At 40.3% G+C, this 18,937-nt stretch overlaps 1 protein-coding gene across 2 annotated transcripts in view; it reads left to right on the top strand.

Annotated features, from left to right (window-relative positions):
* The window catches only part of ANKRD6 (ankyrin repeat domain 6), a 78,225-nt gene that overhangs the window by 38,463 nt on the left and 20,825 nt on the right, over positions 1-18,937 (top strand). The window contains exons 3-4 of one of the 2 annotated variants that reach the window (XM_063124881.1): positions 730-994; positions 13,351-13,449. In XM_063124881.1, coding sequence (XP_062980951.1) covers positions 875-994; positions 13,351-13,449 — 219 coding nt within the window. In that variant the 5' untranslated portion in view covers positions 730-874. Of the gene's footprint in view, positions 1-729; positions 995-13,350; positions 13,450-14,921; positions 15,218-18,937 lie in introns of those variants that run through there. The other variant, XM_063124880.1, reaches the window with a different exon arrangement.

The following is an 18,937-nucleotide window of genomic DNA, read 5'->3' as shown; positions in this document are numbered from 1 at the left end:
TAAGTATGTGCCACAAAATGACTTCCATTGGCATGGATGAGCAGGCAAGCTAATTTATTTTATTATTTTTTAAAATTAGGAATCTTCCAGTGGTTTTACTTCTTGCTCTGTAATTGCTGTTCCTGAAGGATACGCTCCGACAGTTAAGGGATCCGTACATTCAGTGCTATGCCGCCTGAGAGTTTATGATATGCTTAACAATCATACCACTGTAGTTGGAAGACATTTAGACATGGGTAATTAATTGATGCCTCTACACACACTGGAGGTTATACTCCGTGGAAGTGAGCCCATCAATGAGGGAGGAGGTGCCGTGCTTCTGCCTATTAATGGAAAAGCTCTGGAGGGAAAGCAGACTTACAAGGGAGCAGCATCCTGGAGTGACTGGAGAAAGGAGGATGGTCGCCTGAGCAGACTCTCCTCACATTTCTTACATTTGCAGTGCATTGGAGTTAGAAATACAGTGCCATTTACGTACTGTGATTGTAATCCTTGTAAACCATGTGGATGACAAGAGGACGTACCAAAAGTGTATCTTCTCCAGATCCTTTCTGTTGCATGTAGCAATCCCAACGGTTCTACCTTTGCAATTTTCAGGTATTCTTCGTTTGCTCCTTCCTCCTTTTCAGAGGATTTTTGAGAAGTAATTGCTGCTGTTTTGTTTCGCTCCCAAGATGTGACTGATGGTGTATTTTGTCCCCCCTCCCACCCCCTTGCTCCAATTCATAGATGCAGAAGATGGCATAGCAACAGATCCAACCTTCCACCAAACTGGAGTCCCTCTGTGCACTGCAGTTGGACTGAGGCGAAGCTTTTGTTTTGGACTGAAGAAGCTTGTCCACAGCTTGTCCTGAAAGCCATTCTCTCCTAATTCATGAGCCAGCAGGATGTGGTCGCCGTGCTTTCAGAACGCCTTCTCATAGCTGCATACAAAGGGCAAGTGGATAATGTTGTGCAGCTTATCAACAAGGGTGCCAAGGTAGCCGTTACCAAGGTAACAAGAGAAAAACTCCTTACAAATCCACTGTGAACTAACCCCCACTCCCAAACCATTCTTTCTGATAAATGTCCTTCTAGCTTTGAAAATGTAATTGTTCCTGGAAGTAGTGTGGATGAAAGTGTTTTATTTTTCTTTCTTTGACAGTTGCATTTGGATGTGAAATAATCTTCCTTTTCTGCTGTTTTTCCTTCTCCAAGGGGAAGACGCAAACAGCTTCTCTTAATAAATGTGCAGAGTTGAACAGTGAAGCTATTATATATTTTTTCAAAGTACACATTTCAGTTTGCATTGGCAAAATTAATTGCTTTAGGGGAAGAAAAAAATCAAAATGAAGTTCTTTGGGGTTTCCTGAGGGGAAAAAGCACACCAAGTATGCTTCAAAAAACAGGAGAGAGCATCCTGTTTGGCTTGGGGAATTTTACTACAGCTCTGTATAATATATATTCAGAGAAGAGGGCTGTGGATAAAAAAACTTTGTCCTCTAATGCCTAGCAACATACTATAGATATAGTATAGAGTATAAACATACCATGTAATAATATATATTGTGCAATTCTAGTATATACTGTGTAATTCTAATGTTTTTTTCAGAGTCAAGATTTTAAATCATCTATGTGTGTAAGACAGAGAGAGAAAGAAAATTTAAGTTTACAAAACTTTGAAGCAGCCTTATGAAAGGCTTCCAAGTTTCACCAAAATCTTGTTTGAAGTGAAGTTATTTCCCTACCTTTAACCTTTAAAAAAACCTGAAAATGCCAAAATAAAAACCACTTCTGTCTTTAGGGAGACAGACAATGGGTTGGAGGTTGTGAGAGGTTATGAACTATGCATTGTTTAAACTATGGGTGGTTGTTAGGTACAAATCTAGAACTATGGGTTGTTCATGGATTGTGTTACTTGGCTGCTACAGAAGTGGTGGGCAAGAGTGATCCAAAAAATAGCCATTGCACATGCCAGTACTACAGTGTCGCAAAGGCATGTGGGATAGAGGGAAGTGGGTGAAAGAGCAGGAACCAAACAACTCAGGAATTTAAAAAACAACCCACAGTTTACTCAAACATTTGGTAGTCAAATCATTGGGTAAGGCAACAGTCCATGGGTTAATTAAACCATGGGTTGTCATTATGTGTGACATGGGTAGGGGATGACAAAACCTTATGTGGGGAGGAGTGGGACTGGAGCGCTTCCCCCTCCCGTGTTTAACCCATTCAGGTTTAGCAAACTTGAAAAGGGGTCAACTCTGTCTGAGGAAAGTGAAATAAATCTATTGATTCCAGGAATGTCCATTGTTGGGAAATACAGTTCTTTTTTTGACTCGACGGAGTTCCATGGTATGTACGGCTGGGCTTTCCCCTGAACTCTGTGAAGCTTTTTTATGCAATTTGCCAGGTAGCTTCTGCAATTTGCCCAAGTTTCTGAGCAATTTGCGCAAATTATGGCTGAATTTAGGGAAATTGCTCAGAAATTTCAAAAATCTGTGAAAATTTTACCACAGCAGGAACTGAAACGAAGTCTGGTGGGCTGAACCTAGGAAAGCTCGCCGAACTCCATCCCGCAAATGGATTTTTCCAACATCCTTAATTGGGGCAAGCTGGAACAACTTTTCGGAAGAGCTGCTTTTTGGAACAACTGTACTTGCAACCTGTTGGCTTCTGGGCTCAGTTGAAACTTCTGGTTTTAACCTTTAAATCCTTTGATAGCCTGAAGCTGTGCGGAATAGTGTCTGGGTGAGAGCATATAAAACTTTGCAATTGCTGCTTGTGTCACAACTAGTTACAGTATGTGTATTGATGTAAGCTTTACATAACTTTCTAATTTTAAGATCTGCAACAAACTTTTTCCTGGCAAACCAATCCTAAATATAAAAAGGGAGAAAAGCAATGTACGACTCTGCTAGGAGATTGTAGCAAGAGTTAAGAAACATCCAGATGTCAGCTTGCCCAGCAACAGTAGCCACAAATCTGGAACAAAAATGGGATTGAAAGTGTTCCTGTTCTTGTGGATGTCACAGTTCAGTGATCCTGTTTGTCTAGTCGGAAATTGAATGCCACTGTGTAAAGGGTAACTGATGACAGGTAAATAGGGCTGCACACCTTAGAGAAATAGGGTTAGGATGGCCTCCTTTTCCTGCTCTATCCACATTGTGTTCCCGCTAAAAATGGTGGCTTTCAGTTGGGAAATTAGAGTGTTACTCTCTGTGTTATTCAAGCTCCTGTCTTAGCTCTGTGGCATAGGTGGCCAACCTGTGGCACAGGTGACACTAGTGGCACAAACAGATACAGGAGGACCTGTGGGCTTGACTGGGGCACACGGCACTGCTCCAGATCAGGAGATAAGAGGTAAAATCACAGCAAGGTGGAGGGAGATACATATGTTCTATAGAGTGTAGTTGAGTAGCCATGCTTAATAGTCCAGGCTTTTGTTTGTTTGTTTGTTTTATCCCTTCTTCCTTTCCAAAAATGGTGCTTCTAATACACTTCTAAAGAAATGACTTGTTATACACTTGCCAAAAAGGTTGGCCTCCAGTGCTCTGTGGTATTTGGTACTTCTGGCATGGTGTGAAACTTACCATCCTCTTTCTCCTATTCTGATCCTGCTACTAAGTGAACTCTAGCAGCAGTCAGCACAGCTTGCAGGTGTGAACTGCCGTCCGGCAAAAACATTGTCATTCCTCCCTTGGTGTCCCTGGGGATTATATTGCTGTTGTTATAATTCTACTTCCCTTTGGACCTTCAGCCATTACAGGGATGGATCCCCAGTGAGTAATAACAGAGTTTTATTGGTATTTCCATTCTAGTTTTATATTTGTAATTTGTTCCGTATCTTGTACATACAAAACAGGGAAAGGCTCAAAGAGATAAGGCTCAAAGAGATAATGATAAAATTCATTAAAGGCAGGCAATGGAAGGGTAATTAGATTAGACTTTATCTATCTCAGTGATAGTCCCTCTTTTTTGTTGAATTTAAAACCCAATTTTCATTTTAAAGCCTGACTGTACTAGCGTGGGATGGGGGAGAAGAATTACTTTGATTTCTTTCCTTGTTTGTTATGATAGCTAGATGGCCTTTTGTTGCAACAGCGATATTTGGGGCATTGGCCATAATCCATCTGGTTAATTTAAAAGAACAACTGCCAGAAATAAACATCTCCATTATGGAAGCACCTATATTTTCTGTTGTTCTAGCTGAGTAATTACTGAGGCGGATCACTGTAAGGAGATCTTGAGCTGCCCTTTCAAATGGCTGATGTTTTACCAAACCAGTCTGCTGAAACATGCTGATATTTTCTGGTACAAGTGTTCTGTCTTTGGATGATGATGTAGTTCATGAGGAACTAATGTTCTTCCGTATGTATGTGCTTACGAAAGAAGGACACTTGGTTCTAATCATGTGTATGTGAGTGGTCAATTTGCATTCAAAAATCTTATTCACACCACTTTTGGATCCTCTCTGTCTTAGAAGCATCACCCGACACATCCTCTCTGAAGCTTACCCAGGGGTGGGGGCATATTTAGGATTATTCCACTGACAGGCTGTTCGTGGTCTTTTTCAAGCTGTTGGGAAAATAAAAGAATCTTTACCTGACACCAAAAGAAGTACAACGTAGGTACCAGCCTAAGTTCTCTAGAGAGCTCACTCCACAGCCAGGATACCACAGCAGAAAAGGCTCTTTCTGGTAGCCAATCCTATGCATGTTTAGACAGAATAAAGGCCTACAACTCCCAGCATGCTCAAGCCAACCATGCTGGCTGTGAAATGCTAACAGGTATAGGACTTTTTCTGTCTAAACATGCACAGGATTGCACCCTAAGTGTCTGTTTTCAAATCTCTTTCAAAGTGTTATATCCTGCTTGATGTAGATCTTAGAGTTAGTATAACTGAAGTTCCATTCATTTCAGTGGGTCTATTCTAAGGAATGTACATTGGATACTGTCCTTAGTACTCTTTATATAGGAAAAAGGAGGGTAGGAAGAAAACAACATTTTAGAATCCTTGTTTACTGAAGCAGCAATAAAACAAAGCATGTGGACCTTCATAGGCTAATAATATAGTTGTGTCAGCTTGCCAGCATTGAAAAAGGTTTCTGTCTTCCCCTTTTTTGACTTGAGGCTAATCAATCTAGCCAGTTTGAAGAAATCAAGTATGAATGTTTAGATAAAAAGATAATTCAAGCATGAATAGCCTGGTAAATATTTTATTTAAAAAATGCCTACAAGTTCAGACGTATATCTAAACTTGTTTTGAACCCTATTGTTATTGGAACTTATCCTAAATGAGAGCCAGTCTACACATTACGATTGCTGTGTAGCATCTGTCTGAACTAGTCTCCGCATGGTGGCTGATCCATGTGTGTCCAAAATATGTCCTACTTCCTTAGCACCAGTAGTTACATGTTGCTACTTCGTCACTTAGGTAATTTTCATGCCAGAGCTGATGTTGATGGCATGGAGATTTCCTCAGCGCCATGAGGAAAGAGGATGTATTCACAGATGCTACTGCTAATGCAAAATTTTGTACAAGTCATCACATGAAAGCATTTCTGTCACTGTGGTAAGGGTATCATATAGATCATCTAAGTGCCAATTTACAAAGACATTTTTGGGGCTCTTTAACTGGGTTTGCATGATCACAGAGCGAAAATAAGCCATGGTGGCTTTTTCCCCCTCCCCTGCGTGCCGGTTATGAGTAGCCTAAATAGTATAATTACCCTTGATGGGCGCGGGTAGTTGTGATGTCGGAATCCAGTGAGGATGGGTGGGTAGCTTGTTCTACAGTTTGTACCCATGGCATGTTTTATGGTTTCAGGGTGGTTTGTAAACCACTCCGGCCAGCTACCCTCGGATATAATGACAATCCATGCACAAGGAGGGTAATTATGCTAATTAGGCAGGTTGGTAGGGAAAATACATCATCATGGCTTATTTTCCCTCTGTAATCCTGTGAACCAACCCTTTCAATCGATACAGCCTTGTATGGTTTGAACTGGTGCATGGTGACCCAACTGCATGAATTGGCAGCCATGAACATAAATCGCTGCTAATAATTTGTACATCTGTGTGTATTTTTCACACAGATCCAAACTCACAAACAGTCAATATCTGTTTGTAGAAAAGGATTTGGAGTCACGGCCAATTCACATACCTGCATTTTAATCCTGTTGAAGAATCCCTAGGTGCAGAGGTTGAAAGAAGCTCAATTGCATTCCTGTGATATTTGGAATCTTGAAAGCTCTCTAATGCATTATTAAAAGCTATTAATAGACTGTTAGCACAAGAAGGAAATGTTTTCCACAATTGTTAAGTCATCCTTCAACAAATCCTTCAACAAAGGATTGGCTGGAGATTGGAAATATATGTGGGAGAGAAATGTCCATGCTTTGGAGAAGATGCTAGAAAGGGAGAAGCAGAATGGGTGGGTCTTGCGGTGTTCTGCAGCAGCAGGAACTGTCAAAAAGATGTTGAGGACAGCATGTGTGGGGCTCTTGGTCATGTGTGGGGCTGTGTGTGTGTGTTGGGGGGGCTCTTGGTCATGTGCCACATTTGTGTTTATATATGTAATAGATCTTATTGTGAATGTTCAGAAATAATGGCAACGGATCTCTGTACTTCTCTGTTTACATATTTGTATAGATACACAAACATGTGGCCTATGAGATAAAAACAGATATTTCTGTCCATGTTCATCCAGTATATGCATAGTGTGGTGGGGGAGGGGAGCATTTGCAAAAACAAGCAAATGTTGTAAGGGGCTTCATGTAATGGGGAAAAATGCCTATTTAAAGATGAGAAATCCAAAATGGAAAAATTTTCTCTGGGGCTTTGGAACTTTGGTCTCTGTGCTACTTTACATCCACGACACAACACCATAGTGAGCAAAAGCCAGAACTCTTAAAGCATCTTTAGAATGTGTAAGAACTTGCTTGGTTTGTAGATTTTTTGTTGTTGGAATGAATCAAACTGTCCCAATGAAGTGGATTTTTCTTTGTCTCTCCTTCCCCCTGCCTTGTTATTCCCAGCCCTTTCCCTTCCCTCCCCTCCATCTGTCATAACTCTTTTTTCCTTTTTCTCGAGGTGTTCCTGTCAACTAGACAAGATGTCTCCCTGGTCTCTTGGCTAATGCTAGCATATAAATCTCTTCCCAGGCCCTACAGGCAGACAACACCATGCTGTTTATCTACTTCCTCTTTTCTGTCAACTTCGCCTCCTTGATTAGAGATTGTTGGATCTGTGCCATCCATCCAGCCCCTTCCTGCTCTTGACCTCAGTTTCTGATAACAGAACCCTTTGATACCTAAAAGGAAAATAAGGTCATTTTTTGTGCTAAGTGAATAAGGAAGGGTCATGCAATGGTAGCAAATGGACTCTTTCAGTGTGACTTTGTGGCATGTAAAAAAAAAGGTTAGTGTACGGTGGTGGCTAAAGGACTAGGAAGTCCCCAGCTAAGATCTCTGTCATCATCTGATTAGGTGGTCATAGGCTAGCTATTACGTCTCAGCCTTGGCTTCCCATTTACAATAGGATGATAATACTCACCTACCCTACAAAGTTGTTGTAAAGTTTGCTGAGACAATGGATGTGAAGTGCTGTGGACACTATGACAGCACAATATTGATGGGGTGTGTGAGATTGTTGTGCTCCACCAACTAACTTTTGACTTCAATTTCAAAACACAACTTTCTCAGCAATCTCTTTGTTAAGATGTTGGATTTTTTAAAGGGCTTTTTTTGTCACACACCTTCCTTTCCTAAATACTAAAATTTTAAAAATTCAAGACATGTTTGTAACTCCCACCCCACCCCATATCATATATTTTACCTGTGAGGTAGGTTGGGTTGAGAGTCTGTGACTGCCCAAAATCACCCAGTGGGTTTCCATGACTGAGTGGGGACTAGAACCCGGATCTCCCAACTCCCAGTCCAACACTTTAGCCACTATACCACACTGGCTCACACTATATGTGGTATTGTTTCCTTGTCAGTGAGAAATGTATATTTGTTATACATCAGAATTCAGTAAAATGGAATTGTGTCGTTTGGACTGGTTGGAAACTAAGCTTTGACTTGAAAATAAAATCTTGTTAACCAGTCATGTAATGCTTTGTTTCCTAATGTTAGTGCTGCTAGCCCTGATGGCATAAGGCTCCCAGAACCCAATGTGGGGGCACTATTTGGGAATCCATCCCCTTTTTTTAAAAAAAAGCTAGTTAGGTCATGTAAATGTTCAGTACATAAATTAAACATCTATGCTGGAAGCTGTCTGTAGTGAAGCTGGTGAAGTTCTATCAAGCAGTCTCTTTCCTACAGACATTCCTTTCCATTTTATATGCTGATCCTTAAAGCAGGGGTGCAAGGTGGATGAGTATCCAAGATGAACAAAAAAGGTTGAAAAGTCTCAGGATGCTGTAGAAAAGTTTATTGTCCAGAAGCCCGACGGGTTTTGGCTGTTTGCTTTTTTATTAGGCTTCTCCAAGGATCTGCAATATATACATAAAAAGCAAGAATGAGACAATACAAAACTTAAACCTTTTTCAATTATGAGACATTATTGCCAGCACGGCCTATGCATACGTGTAGACAATAACATTTCAGTAAAACACATTAAAAAATTTTTATTGCACATTGTAGATAAGCCCTGTGTATATATTTAATAATATAACACAGTTGAAATATTATATATTTGTTACGATAACTTCAGAAATTATTAACAACAAATTGTTTTGTGATGATGACTAGATGGGATGTACTGAAGGCTATGTATTTTATATATTATTAGACAAGTTTTTTCTCTGAGCTTCTTACAGGTATTATGATAACAGGGCAATTCAATCAAGGTCTTCTCATATCTGGACAGAGATTGCAAGCGCCAGGAAATGTCTCAAAACTACAGGGCTGTTACAGGAGTGGTAAGAATTCCAACTCCTCATTTAGCCCATGTGTAGGCAGGGTGTTTAATTGGAAAAGGTTTAAGTTTTGTGTTGTCTCATACTTGCTTTTTATATATGTACTGTTACAACCCCTTGAAGAAGGCCTAATAAAAAAAGCAAGAGGCCGAAATGCGTCGGGCTTTTGAACAATAGACTTTTCCACAGCATCCTGAGACTTCTTTCCCATTTTGTGTTGGTCCGTAAGGCAGAGTGGTACTGCTACTAGTACATCCACAGTAGTGGACAGTGCAGTGGCCTCATGTGCAAAATAAATAGGAAGGCCTGAGGAATGAGCAGTCCCGTTCCAACAGCAGCAGCAATATAAGGCTAAGCATGTTGGTTGGCACTGCTACCTTCATGAGGAATCGACTTACCTACCATGTCTGACATGGCGAGTACAGGTTTCCCTAAATAACCCTGCTGCACCCACTGCCATTTTCTTGTTAGTGTGAGGGAGCTCTCACTAAGAAGAAAATGGTCTGGGTTCTATTAGGCAAGAAGCGGACAGTCCACAATGCTCCCAAGCAACTCCACCCCCAGTTAAACTCCTGGTTTGCCTTGTTTAATTTATTTAATTTCTATCCAAACAAATGGCACTTAAGGTGGCTAACAATAAAATCCTAATTAAAACATAGAATAAAAACAAATAAATTAAAAACCCAATAAAAGAAACACAGCAACCATAAAAGAAAGAAAAGGTACCAGCTAGTTAAACACCTCTTTGCAACAGACCAATTTTTATGCCAAAGGCCCACCTGAATAAAAACGCCTTTCAACTGTTTTCCTTCGAGAGATCGTCATATGAAGAAATGAGTCACCCTGATGTATTAATTAGAGCTAACAATTGCAAGGAGTCAAAAAACACAGGCCTAAACGTGTTTGAATTCATACTTATAATCTATATTTTGCCTTCAAGAATCATTTATCAATCCAAAGTGTATGTGTGTTAATGTTGTCTAGAGACATGTTGAACTTTCTTACTACTCCGTTACCTGAAAGTAATATGAAGTCCTGGATTTCCTCCAGGGAAAAATAAAAGGAAATGTACTCCTCATGTTTGGGCCAGCTGTTACTTTAATAAGAGCCTTTGTAAAGGCCATCTTTGGATCAGATCATACTTATATAAGTGGTAGCTTATTCAGTGTATAATCAAAGCTATACTTTTTAGGATTTAATTTTTGATAATAATAATAATAATGATAAATAAAATTCATTTCTTACCCGCCTCTCCGTTTGGATCAAGGCGGGGAACACCAATAAGTGTAAATACAATGTCATACATTGTCTGGTGGTGGTTGTTTTTATAAAGAAAACGTGGGAAGGTGATGCTGCAGAGACCATTGAAACTAAAGTAAATGTAAAAGAACTTCAGTTATAATAAAAGCTTTGGGGAAATAAATCAAAATATACAGGAAGGATGCTATTATTAAGGTATCTTCTCCAAATAATCCTGTTTGACTGATTAAGAGGAAGACAATTCCATGAAAATGTGTTTGTTTATTCATTTCTTTTAAGCTCGTTTTTGACACCAAAAAGAGTATAGTTGTGTGGGCATGTGAAGAACTCTAGGTTTTGGCAGATGAAAATCAAACCCTGGGACTGATTTGTTTGATAGCTTTTCTCACTAGATATCTGAAAGCTGCCATTAAAATACCCATGGATAGTAAAATTCAGAAAAGCAAACAATAACCACAATTGTGATACCTTTGTGCTGGCAGCCCCTATGCCAATATTCTGCCAGGTATAATGTTGTCATGATCCTAGGCACTGTGAGAAGTGAATGTGAAAACAGAAGAACGCCAGTAGAAGCGAGGGAGCAGCCACTCCTAGAGAAACCCTAGCAACTCTGCCACCATCCACCGATTATGATGTTACATATCAGTGATGCCCCCATGTTACGTATGCAGAGAAGTCACCAATCAACTGTGATGAGGGTGGGAACATCATGCTGCTGTCAGAAATTTCAACCCACAGGGGCAGCATGGCTCCTGTGTTGGTGGAATCTTGGCCAATGTGGTAGTAGAACCAAAAGGGGGAGAGGATGGGTGAATGGATTTTTTTCTTGCCTTACCTTTTTGGCTAGTGCGAAAGCAAGGAAAACCCCGTGGGGGAGTCAAAAATAGCCAAAGGCAAGGGTGGAACCAAGTAATCTTCAACAATAATATTAGTAAAAGTTTTATTAAAGTGCCAGGTGCCTGGCACTTTAATAATAATAATAATAATAATAATAATAATAATAATAATAATGTTGAAGATTACTTGGTTCCACCCTTGCCTTTGGCTATTTTTTACTTACATTTTCGGCTGGCATAACACTACGCCATTGGAGGACTGACCCATCTCTTGGGGAGCATAGGAACTCAGGTATGCTCTGCTCCACCCACCCTGACTTAGGGGTGTATGGGGTTTGTTAAATCCATCCTGTCTGTTTCGTGGATTGTCAGGCATTTTTCGCTCATTGACGGAATCAGATTTTTTAAACTAGAATTTCAGTGCCAGTGTGGTGTAGTGGCTAAGGTGTTGGACTGGGAGCCGGGAGATCCGAGTTCTAGTCCCCACTCGGCCATGGAAACCCACTGGGTGACATTGGGCCAGTCACAGACTCTCAGCCCAACCTGCCTCACAGGGTTGTTGTTGTGAGGATAAAATGGAGAGGAGGAGGATTATGTACATCGCCTTGGGTTCCTTGGAGGAAAAAAAGGCGGGATATAAATGTAATAAGTAAATAATAAACAAACTAACTAGATTTTCGTTCTTTTTGTGTTAATTTGCACTGATGCGAGTTCACATTCATGCTGATTTGCACTTAATTAAGTGCAAATTAATTAATGCACATTTGTGCTAATTTGCTCAGAGGTGAATTAGTGCTAATATGAATTAGTGCAAATCCACACACACCCAAGTGAAAAAAACAGGCCACAAGTCTGTGGAAAAAGCTGGTCCACAGCAGAATCCACAGGACTGAGTCATAGAAATCCAAACTCCGCTATCCTTAACCCCAACATGGCACCCAGTTCCAACCAGTTTTTCTCCTTGTGTTGGCATAGTCCCAACAGACTAGGGATTACATTGGTGGTACATCTCACAAGCACATTGGTGGCACAACAGCTGTGTAAATTTGCAACTTCAGTTTAGCTCCTGTTATTCTGTCTGTCAGCACAGCAGAATTTTGTAGTGATCCCCGCCTAGTGGGCATAAGTTGGAAATAGGTTTGCACTGCTAGGAAACTGAATTTTTGCCTTTTGAAAAGGAAGCATGACTTTTGGTGAAAGAGTATTAATAAATTACTGTGTCTGCACTGACTTGTTCCCCATGGTTACCTTATTCTAACAACTGAACTTAATTTGTATACCTGTTGCTTGGTTTAACCAGATTTAACCATGATTGAGGGCTTTTTTCATCCTCTTTTCAACACTTCTGTGATTGGTTAATTTTCTTATACCCACAGCATGCTAGTATGTTAATTTTAAGGAAATTTACACCCAGTTTCCCTGCAAGCCACACTGAAAGAATGGAACTTCTCCAACAGTGAATTGAGGCCATTGCTTGTATTTTCATGGTGATTCTTCTGCTACAGTCCTAGCTAACGTGCAATTTCAATGTTTCTTGGATTTTATTTTGTTCCTGTGTATGTTGATCTTTTTCCTTTTGTTTTATTTTTGCAAAGAAAAAAAAGGTTGCATAATTTTGTAGCTTCTAAACAGTAATTCGGAGTTCAAGAGGGAAGGGCAGTAGTAGGTCAGTGGTACATCACCTACATTTATTTATTTATTGCATTTTTATACCACCCAATAGCAGAAGCCCTCTGCATACTTTGCATAGAGAAGGCCCCAGGTTCAATCCTTGGCATTTCCAGGTGGGCAGGAAAATCTCCTAACTGCAACCCTGGAGAGATGCTGCCAGTCAGTGTCAACAGTACTAGGCTGGATGGGCCAATACTCAGTATGAGGCAGCCTCCTACGTTCCTAAGTTTTCAGACAGACATTGTGAAGGGTTTTATAGTTAACCTCCTAGTAGAATGTCTATCTCTAATTAAAAGGTATCTGCCTTCTGTATTGAACCTGAAGCTTGAGTTCCTCTTCAGAAGTGAGGCAAGGGCTACCATGGAGAGTGGGTTTTTGTGTTTTGTGTTTTTGCAGTGGTACCTGAATTATGGGATGCTCTTGTCAGAGAGGCTTGCCTGAAGCCTTTTTGCCTAGTGCTTGGCAAAGTTTTTTTTTAAAAAAAATTCTCCCGGCCTTTTAAAGTCTGTGATCTTAACTTTTAACTGACTGCTTCTCTGTCATTTATTTTTAGTTACACTGTGAAACTGGCTGGGTTTATTTCGCTCTCTGCTGACAATTTTACATTGCAATTTGTTGTTCATGTGCTGTGCAACAGCGACTGTCTTTAAAACTTTTTCAGCAGTTGCTAACTTCTGTTTACAGCATGGGCGGACACCTCTCCATCTTGCGGCTTACAAGGGTCATCTCCGGGTTGTCCAGATTTTGCTCAAAGCAAGCTGTGATGTGGATCTTCAGGACGATGTGAGTAGTTGCAACCGTAAGAGTCCAAAGAACACAGCAACAGGTTCTTTCCTTCAGAAAGGGCTTCCATCTAAGACAGATGTTTGCTTTGTTTTACTATTCCTAAAGCCTTATAATTCACTATGTAAGGGGGTCTGTCAAAGGCGATGGCATTGCAAATGAGTGCCTTGGGGCTTATTTTCAAAACCTGCAAGGAATGTTTTTGAGATCCTTTAAAAATGTTTATAAGCAGAAATAAAGGAACAGTGCCTTTAAGTGAAAGAAGAGTTTATTTTATATACTGTTGGATTTTTATTTTTATTTTAAAAAAATTGTATCATGGTTTTGCTGAATGTTCACATGTGCAAACATTTGGCGTGAAATTTGGGCTTTGGAGAAGCCAACCCCCCCCCCCCCCCAACCTGGCTCTCCTTTTTCACAGCTGTTCTTTTTAGTTCTGCTTCTCTCAGAGCTGGCAACTCCACTGCCAACCCCCATCAGATCATTCACACCATTCAGAAGTGTGAAATCCATGGCAAGAACATTTGCATTTATACTGCCTGGGACATTACTAAGTGCTTTGTGGCACAGAAACCCAGTGTAAACTTTTACAATATTTGTGGATTGCTCTTTGACATTTGTGGGGCTAATATATTGTAATCATCCTTAAAAAGAAGAAGAGTGAGCCTTGAGTTATTTTTACAGGATACTGGCAAAATTTGATGGTCATTAATATCTGTGCATCATGAATACATATAATACTTTTGCTGAGCAGGGGAAAAATAAAGTGATTTTATCTTAAAAGCCATCCAATATGTAAGTTCTTTTGATGAAATAATTGCATTTTCTTTTCCTGTAGCTTTTCCCCAAGACTTTATTCACTGCCTTAGATGAAATGTAGTTGCCAAATATAACCATCTTCTTTTTTATTAAGTCCTTGTGGATTTTTGTTCAATTTACACCTCACCTAAAATTTTGGTATCCCCCTTTATTGCACTTTAAATTTCTCCAGTGAGCTCATGATGGTGTACATAATCCCTCCCTCCCCACGTTTATCCTCACAACAACCCTGTGAGGTAGATTACGCTGAGAGGGAGCAATTGGCTCAGGTTGCCCAGTAAGGTTTATGGCTGAGTGAAGATTTGAACCTGGATCTTCCTAGTCTTAGATCAGCACTCTAATCACTATCCCACATTGGCTTTTTACAACCGAAGGAATTTACTATTGATTAAATGTTCTTAGGAAAACAGTTTTTGTAGCCTCTTGGATTGCACTGCCCTTTGCCCTGCTGTTTTTCAGTGAGTTGTGAAAGACAATAACTTTTTTATTTGTATATTCTGTAGTAAATAGATACTTGCCCAATTAACTTTTCATCTGCCAAATGTTACATAGCATAAAGAAACTCTAAAAATGTTGTGGAGTATTTAAAATGCTGACTTCGTGTTCTACAGATGTTGATCGTTAAGCTATTGTAAAAGATCTTATTAGTTGAAGAATGACCTCCAGTGGCCTGGAATGGGATTATTATGAATTTCTGCCTGTGGAGACCAGCTCTCTAGAGTATGAAACCCCAAGAAGTAACTCTTTCCTTCTCCCTGCTAATCCTGCAAGCCCCTATTGGAATCCTGATGCCATCTCTGATTGGTCAATGAGTGTTCACACAGCACACACCTCAGAAATAGTCAAGGGGAAAGTGGCCCTGGTCAAAGAAGTCAAGGAAGAAAAAGATCAGAAAAAACAGAGGAGAAAGGCTAGAAAAGATCCTAGAAGATTGCAAAGAGAGAAGGAGGTTAGCACTCTTCACTTCAGCTTCTCTCTGACACAGTTGCATGTAGCGTTGGGACTGGCCACTTGGCATGTAGCGTTGGGACTGGCCACTTGGCATGTAGAGTTGGGACTGGCCACTTGGCATGTCAGAGCTACTTTAAAAGTGCATGGTTGCATGTCTGGCTTTCATATGATGTTTTGCCAAAAGGTCCTCAGCCGACATACTTTTCCTAGAAGAGTCCCACTAAATGTTCATATCTACATGAAACACTTCCCAGGAATTGTTTGCACAGTCAAGAGCCAAAGGATGCTGTCACAGTTTATAGAAACTCATTACATATGGAAAACAAGGGTTGTTTTGCTACAAATGTTTTGTTGATTGTTTTGGATCATTTATATGTCACTCTGTTTCTTTATGGAACTTTTAAGTCCTCCCAGTAGGGTTAATAAAACTGCATTTTATTTTATTTTACATTACTATTTGTGAACCATGAGTTCCTGATCTTGCTCCTGATCTCTTTGGACATATAAACAAATCAGATGTTGTTGAAACGGGGTTTCAGAGCTCATGAGCTTTTCTACACAAGCCTGTTCATCCACTACATCTGTTTTTGGTTTCATCACAGAATTGAGATCCAAGCACTACACAAGGAGCACTTCCTTTTCTGTTTTCCCACTACATAACCTTTTCCACAGTGGCACTGTGCTATAGCGGATAGTGCAGAAACACAAGCGGAAAAGGTATTTTCTTTCACTTTCACAAATAATGCATTTCATTTCATTTATCGTATTACTATACCGCTCCATAGCTGAAGGTCTCTGGGAGGTTCACACAAATTTGCATTTTCCCTGCTCTAATAAAACTCACTGAAAATGCTGTTTAAAAACTGGAGGGTCATGACATCTAAAGATTCCATAAAGGATTCCGTGTAGTTCATGACAAGTGCACAGTAAAAGTCTCTCATAGAAAAGCTCGTTATCTCAGTATAACTTGTCACATAAACCAGACTTCCTCAACCTGTGTCTTCCAGATGTGTTAGTCTACAACTCCCATCATCCTCAACCAGCATGCCTATGGTCTTAACATCTGGAGTGCACCAGGTTGGGGAAGGCTGGCATAAACATCAAGGAGCCTGAATGGATTCAAAAGGCTGAAAAACACAGTTCTTTCATAAGCAGGGTTGCTAGACTGGCCATATATGACACAGCTTCTCAATATGTTAACCACTGAATTATCTATTAAGCACAGCTGTGGAGCTCACAAGTACCCATATTTCCAGTGGAATCACCTTATCCTCGAAGGCCAGTGCTGTGGGGAGAAGAATATTCCTTCTTCGACCCAGAAATGTTATTGACCAGCTACCAGTGACCTTGCAAGTCCGCAGCAAATAGTTCCTACTTGAAAATAAAGGAGAGTAGGCGAGTACACCACTTCTTGCTAGCTAATAGAGCACTATTATTATTATTATTATTATTATTATTATTATTATTATTATTATTATTATTTTATTTATTTATTTATTTATTTATTTATTTATTTATATAGCACCATCAATGTACATGGTGCTGTACAGAGTAGAACAGTAAATAGCAAGACCCTGCCGCATAGGCTTACATTCTAATAAAATCATAATGAAACAATAAGGAGGGGAAGAGAATGCAAACAGGCACAGGGTAGGGTAAGCAGGCACTGGGTAGGCACTTATTGCCCAGTTTGGGCATAGAGAGCCAGGGTGGTGTAATGGCTAAAGTGTCGGATTGGGAGTCGGGAGATCTGGGTTCTAGTCCCCACTCAGCCATGAAAACCCACTGGGTGACATTGGGCCAGTCACAGACTCTCAGCCTCACAGGGTTGATGTTGTAAGGGTAAAAGGGAGAGGAGGAGGATTATGTATGCTGCCTTGGGTTCCTTGGAGGAAAAAAGGTGGGCTATAAATGCAATAATAAATAAAATAAATAAATAAATTATAGGGTGTGGGGGTCAGCGTACGCAATTCCCTCTTTTCTTTCTCCCCACCCACATCCCTAGAAGCACATGACATACTCAAGGCTAAGGGAGGGAAGAGATCTCTAATACTTTGTGACTAGAGAGAAATTCTGTATGGATGTGTACTTGTTCATCCAAGACACACACACACACACACCACTGTGATCGTCAAGGCAAGCTGGCCTACATAACTATTTTGTCATGTTTTCTGCCTTGATGTGGGCTGGATTTCAATTAGTCTCTGTTATTATGGCACTGGAAATGCAACTTTCTGCTTTGTGACTTGAGATTCCTTTTAATTGGAGGGAAATGTTTCCCAGAGCAGATGTTGTCTTTCTCAAATGCCAGCATGTTTAATAAGTCCTTTAATGAACTACATTAGTTTTTCTTGTTGCTGTCACTCTGAACTAATTAAAATAATTGTTACAACAAAAATCTATCAAGCGGGTGAGCAAGTGGGTCTTTTGTTTTGAAATAATCATTAGTCTAATCCATTCTATCTGCAACAGCTGGCTCTTGAGCACCACCATTTAGAAGGGTTTGGATCTGAACTGCAGGAAATCATTGTAGCTCTTTCCGGCCCCATAAATCTGTGGAAAAAAATGTGATTTGCCATTACTCTCTCTTATAATTTGAATTATAATAACACTACATTTTCCTGGAGCAAATTGTCAGATATCCTGCTAATTAATGCAAGGTTGTGTGCACAAATCGTCCTATCTCAATCAATATTATTTCATTTATTCATTATGAATATTAGTATGGCATCACGAGTTTATACATTGTAAATCCCCTCTGGGCACTGACGTCTGTGATCTGTGAAACACTATGTAGCCAAAAGCAAGACCAAACATTTGTCATTACCCAAACATTTGTAAAGTTTTTAGTTGTGTTTCTTTAATGCTGTTTTGGAGAAATTATACATGAAAACTTACTCTCTCCTCCCACCCACCCCAAATGTTTTTAGTGCTGGCAACGACTGATAGTTTTCTATTTTCACAAATAGTCAAGGAACCTCCTTTTTAGATCCTGTTATATCTCACTATAGCAGACGCGCAGAACATCAGGCCTGTGGGCCGGATTTGGACTACTTGGGGTCCCAATCCAGACCCCTGGGTTCTCCAGATGCCTCCCCTTTCCCTTACCCCAGTTCCTTTTCCCCAACCACTAATGGTTTGGTGATTTCCTGGTGGTTTTGTACAGTCCACCCCCTTCCACATTCTGAAATGCCTCTCCTAAGGGCTTATGGGCAGTAAGAATTTTAAGAATACAATTTGCTGGCATTGTTTGTTTTTTGGTCCTGCCCCTTTTGCCTTTGGCCCTGCCTGTGACTGGAATGTGACACCCCGAGAACTTCTCCAAAGCAAGATTCAGCCTCTGGGCTGAAATAGGTTCTGCAGCCCTGTATTCTTTGAGCCTAGATGACCAGTTAAAGGGTATTTTTAATAAGCAACCGATATAGAAGAATGCCATATTATAGGTTCAGCTCTCTAGGCCCTAGAGCAGTCTTCCCCAACCTGGTGCCCTTCATTTGTTTTGGACCAACTCCCATCAACCCCACTCAGCATGGCCAATGGATAGGAATGCTGAGAATTGTAGCCCAAAGCAACTGGAGGTGGCAGCATCTTTTATCACCCAAAACATCTGGAGGGCCCAACAAATCTCCCCAACATCTGAGTTGAAGAAGCCTGATCTAGAGAATGCATCCTATTACAGAAATATGGAATTCCCCTATCTTAGTTGCTTATTGAAATT

Source organism: Elgaria multicarinata, chromosome 4 (assembly GCF_023053635.1).
Source record: "Elgaria multicarinata webbii isolate HBS135686 ecotype San Diego chromosome 4, rElgMul1.1.pri, whole genome shotgun sequence".
NCBI classification, from domain to species: domain Eukaryota; kingdom Metazoa; phylum Chordata; class Lepidosauria; order Squamata; family Anguidae; genus Elgaria; species Elgaria multicarinata.
This window is presented reverse-complemented; position numbering and strand designations above follow the sequence as displayed.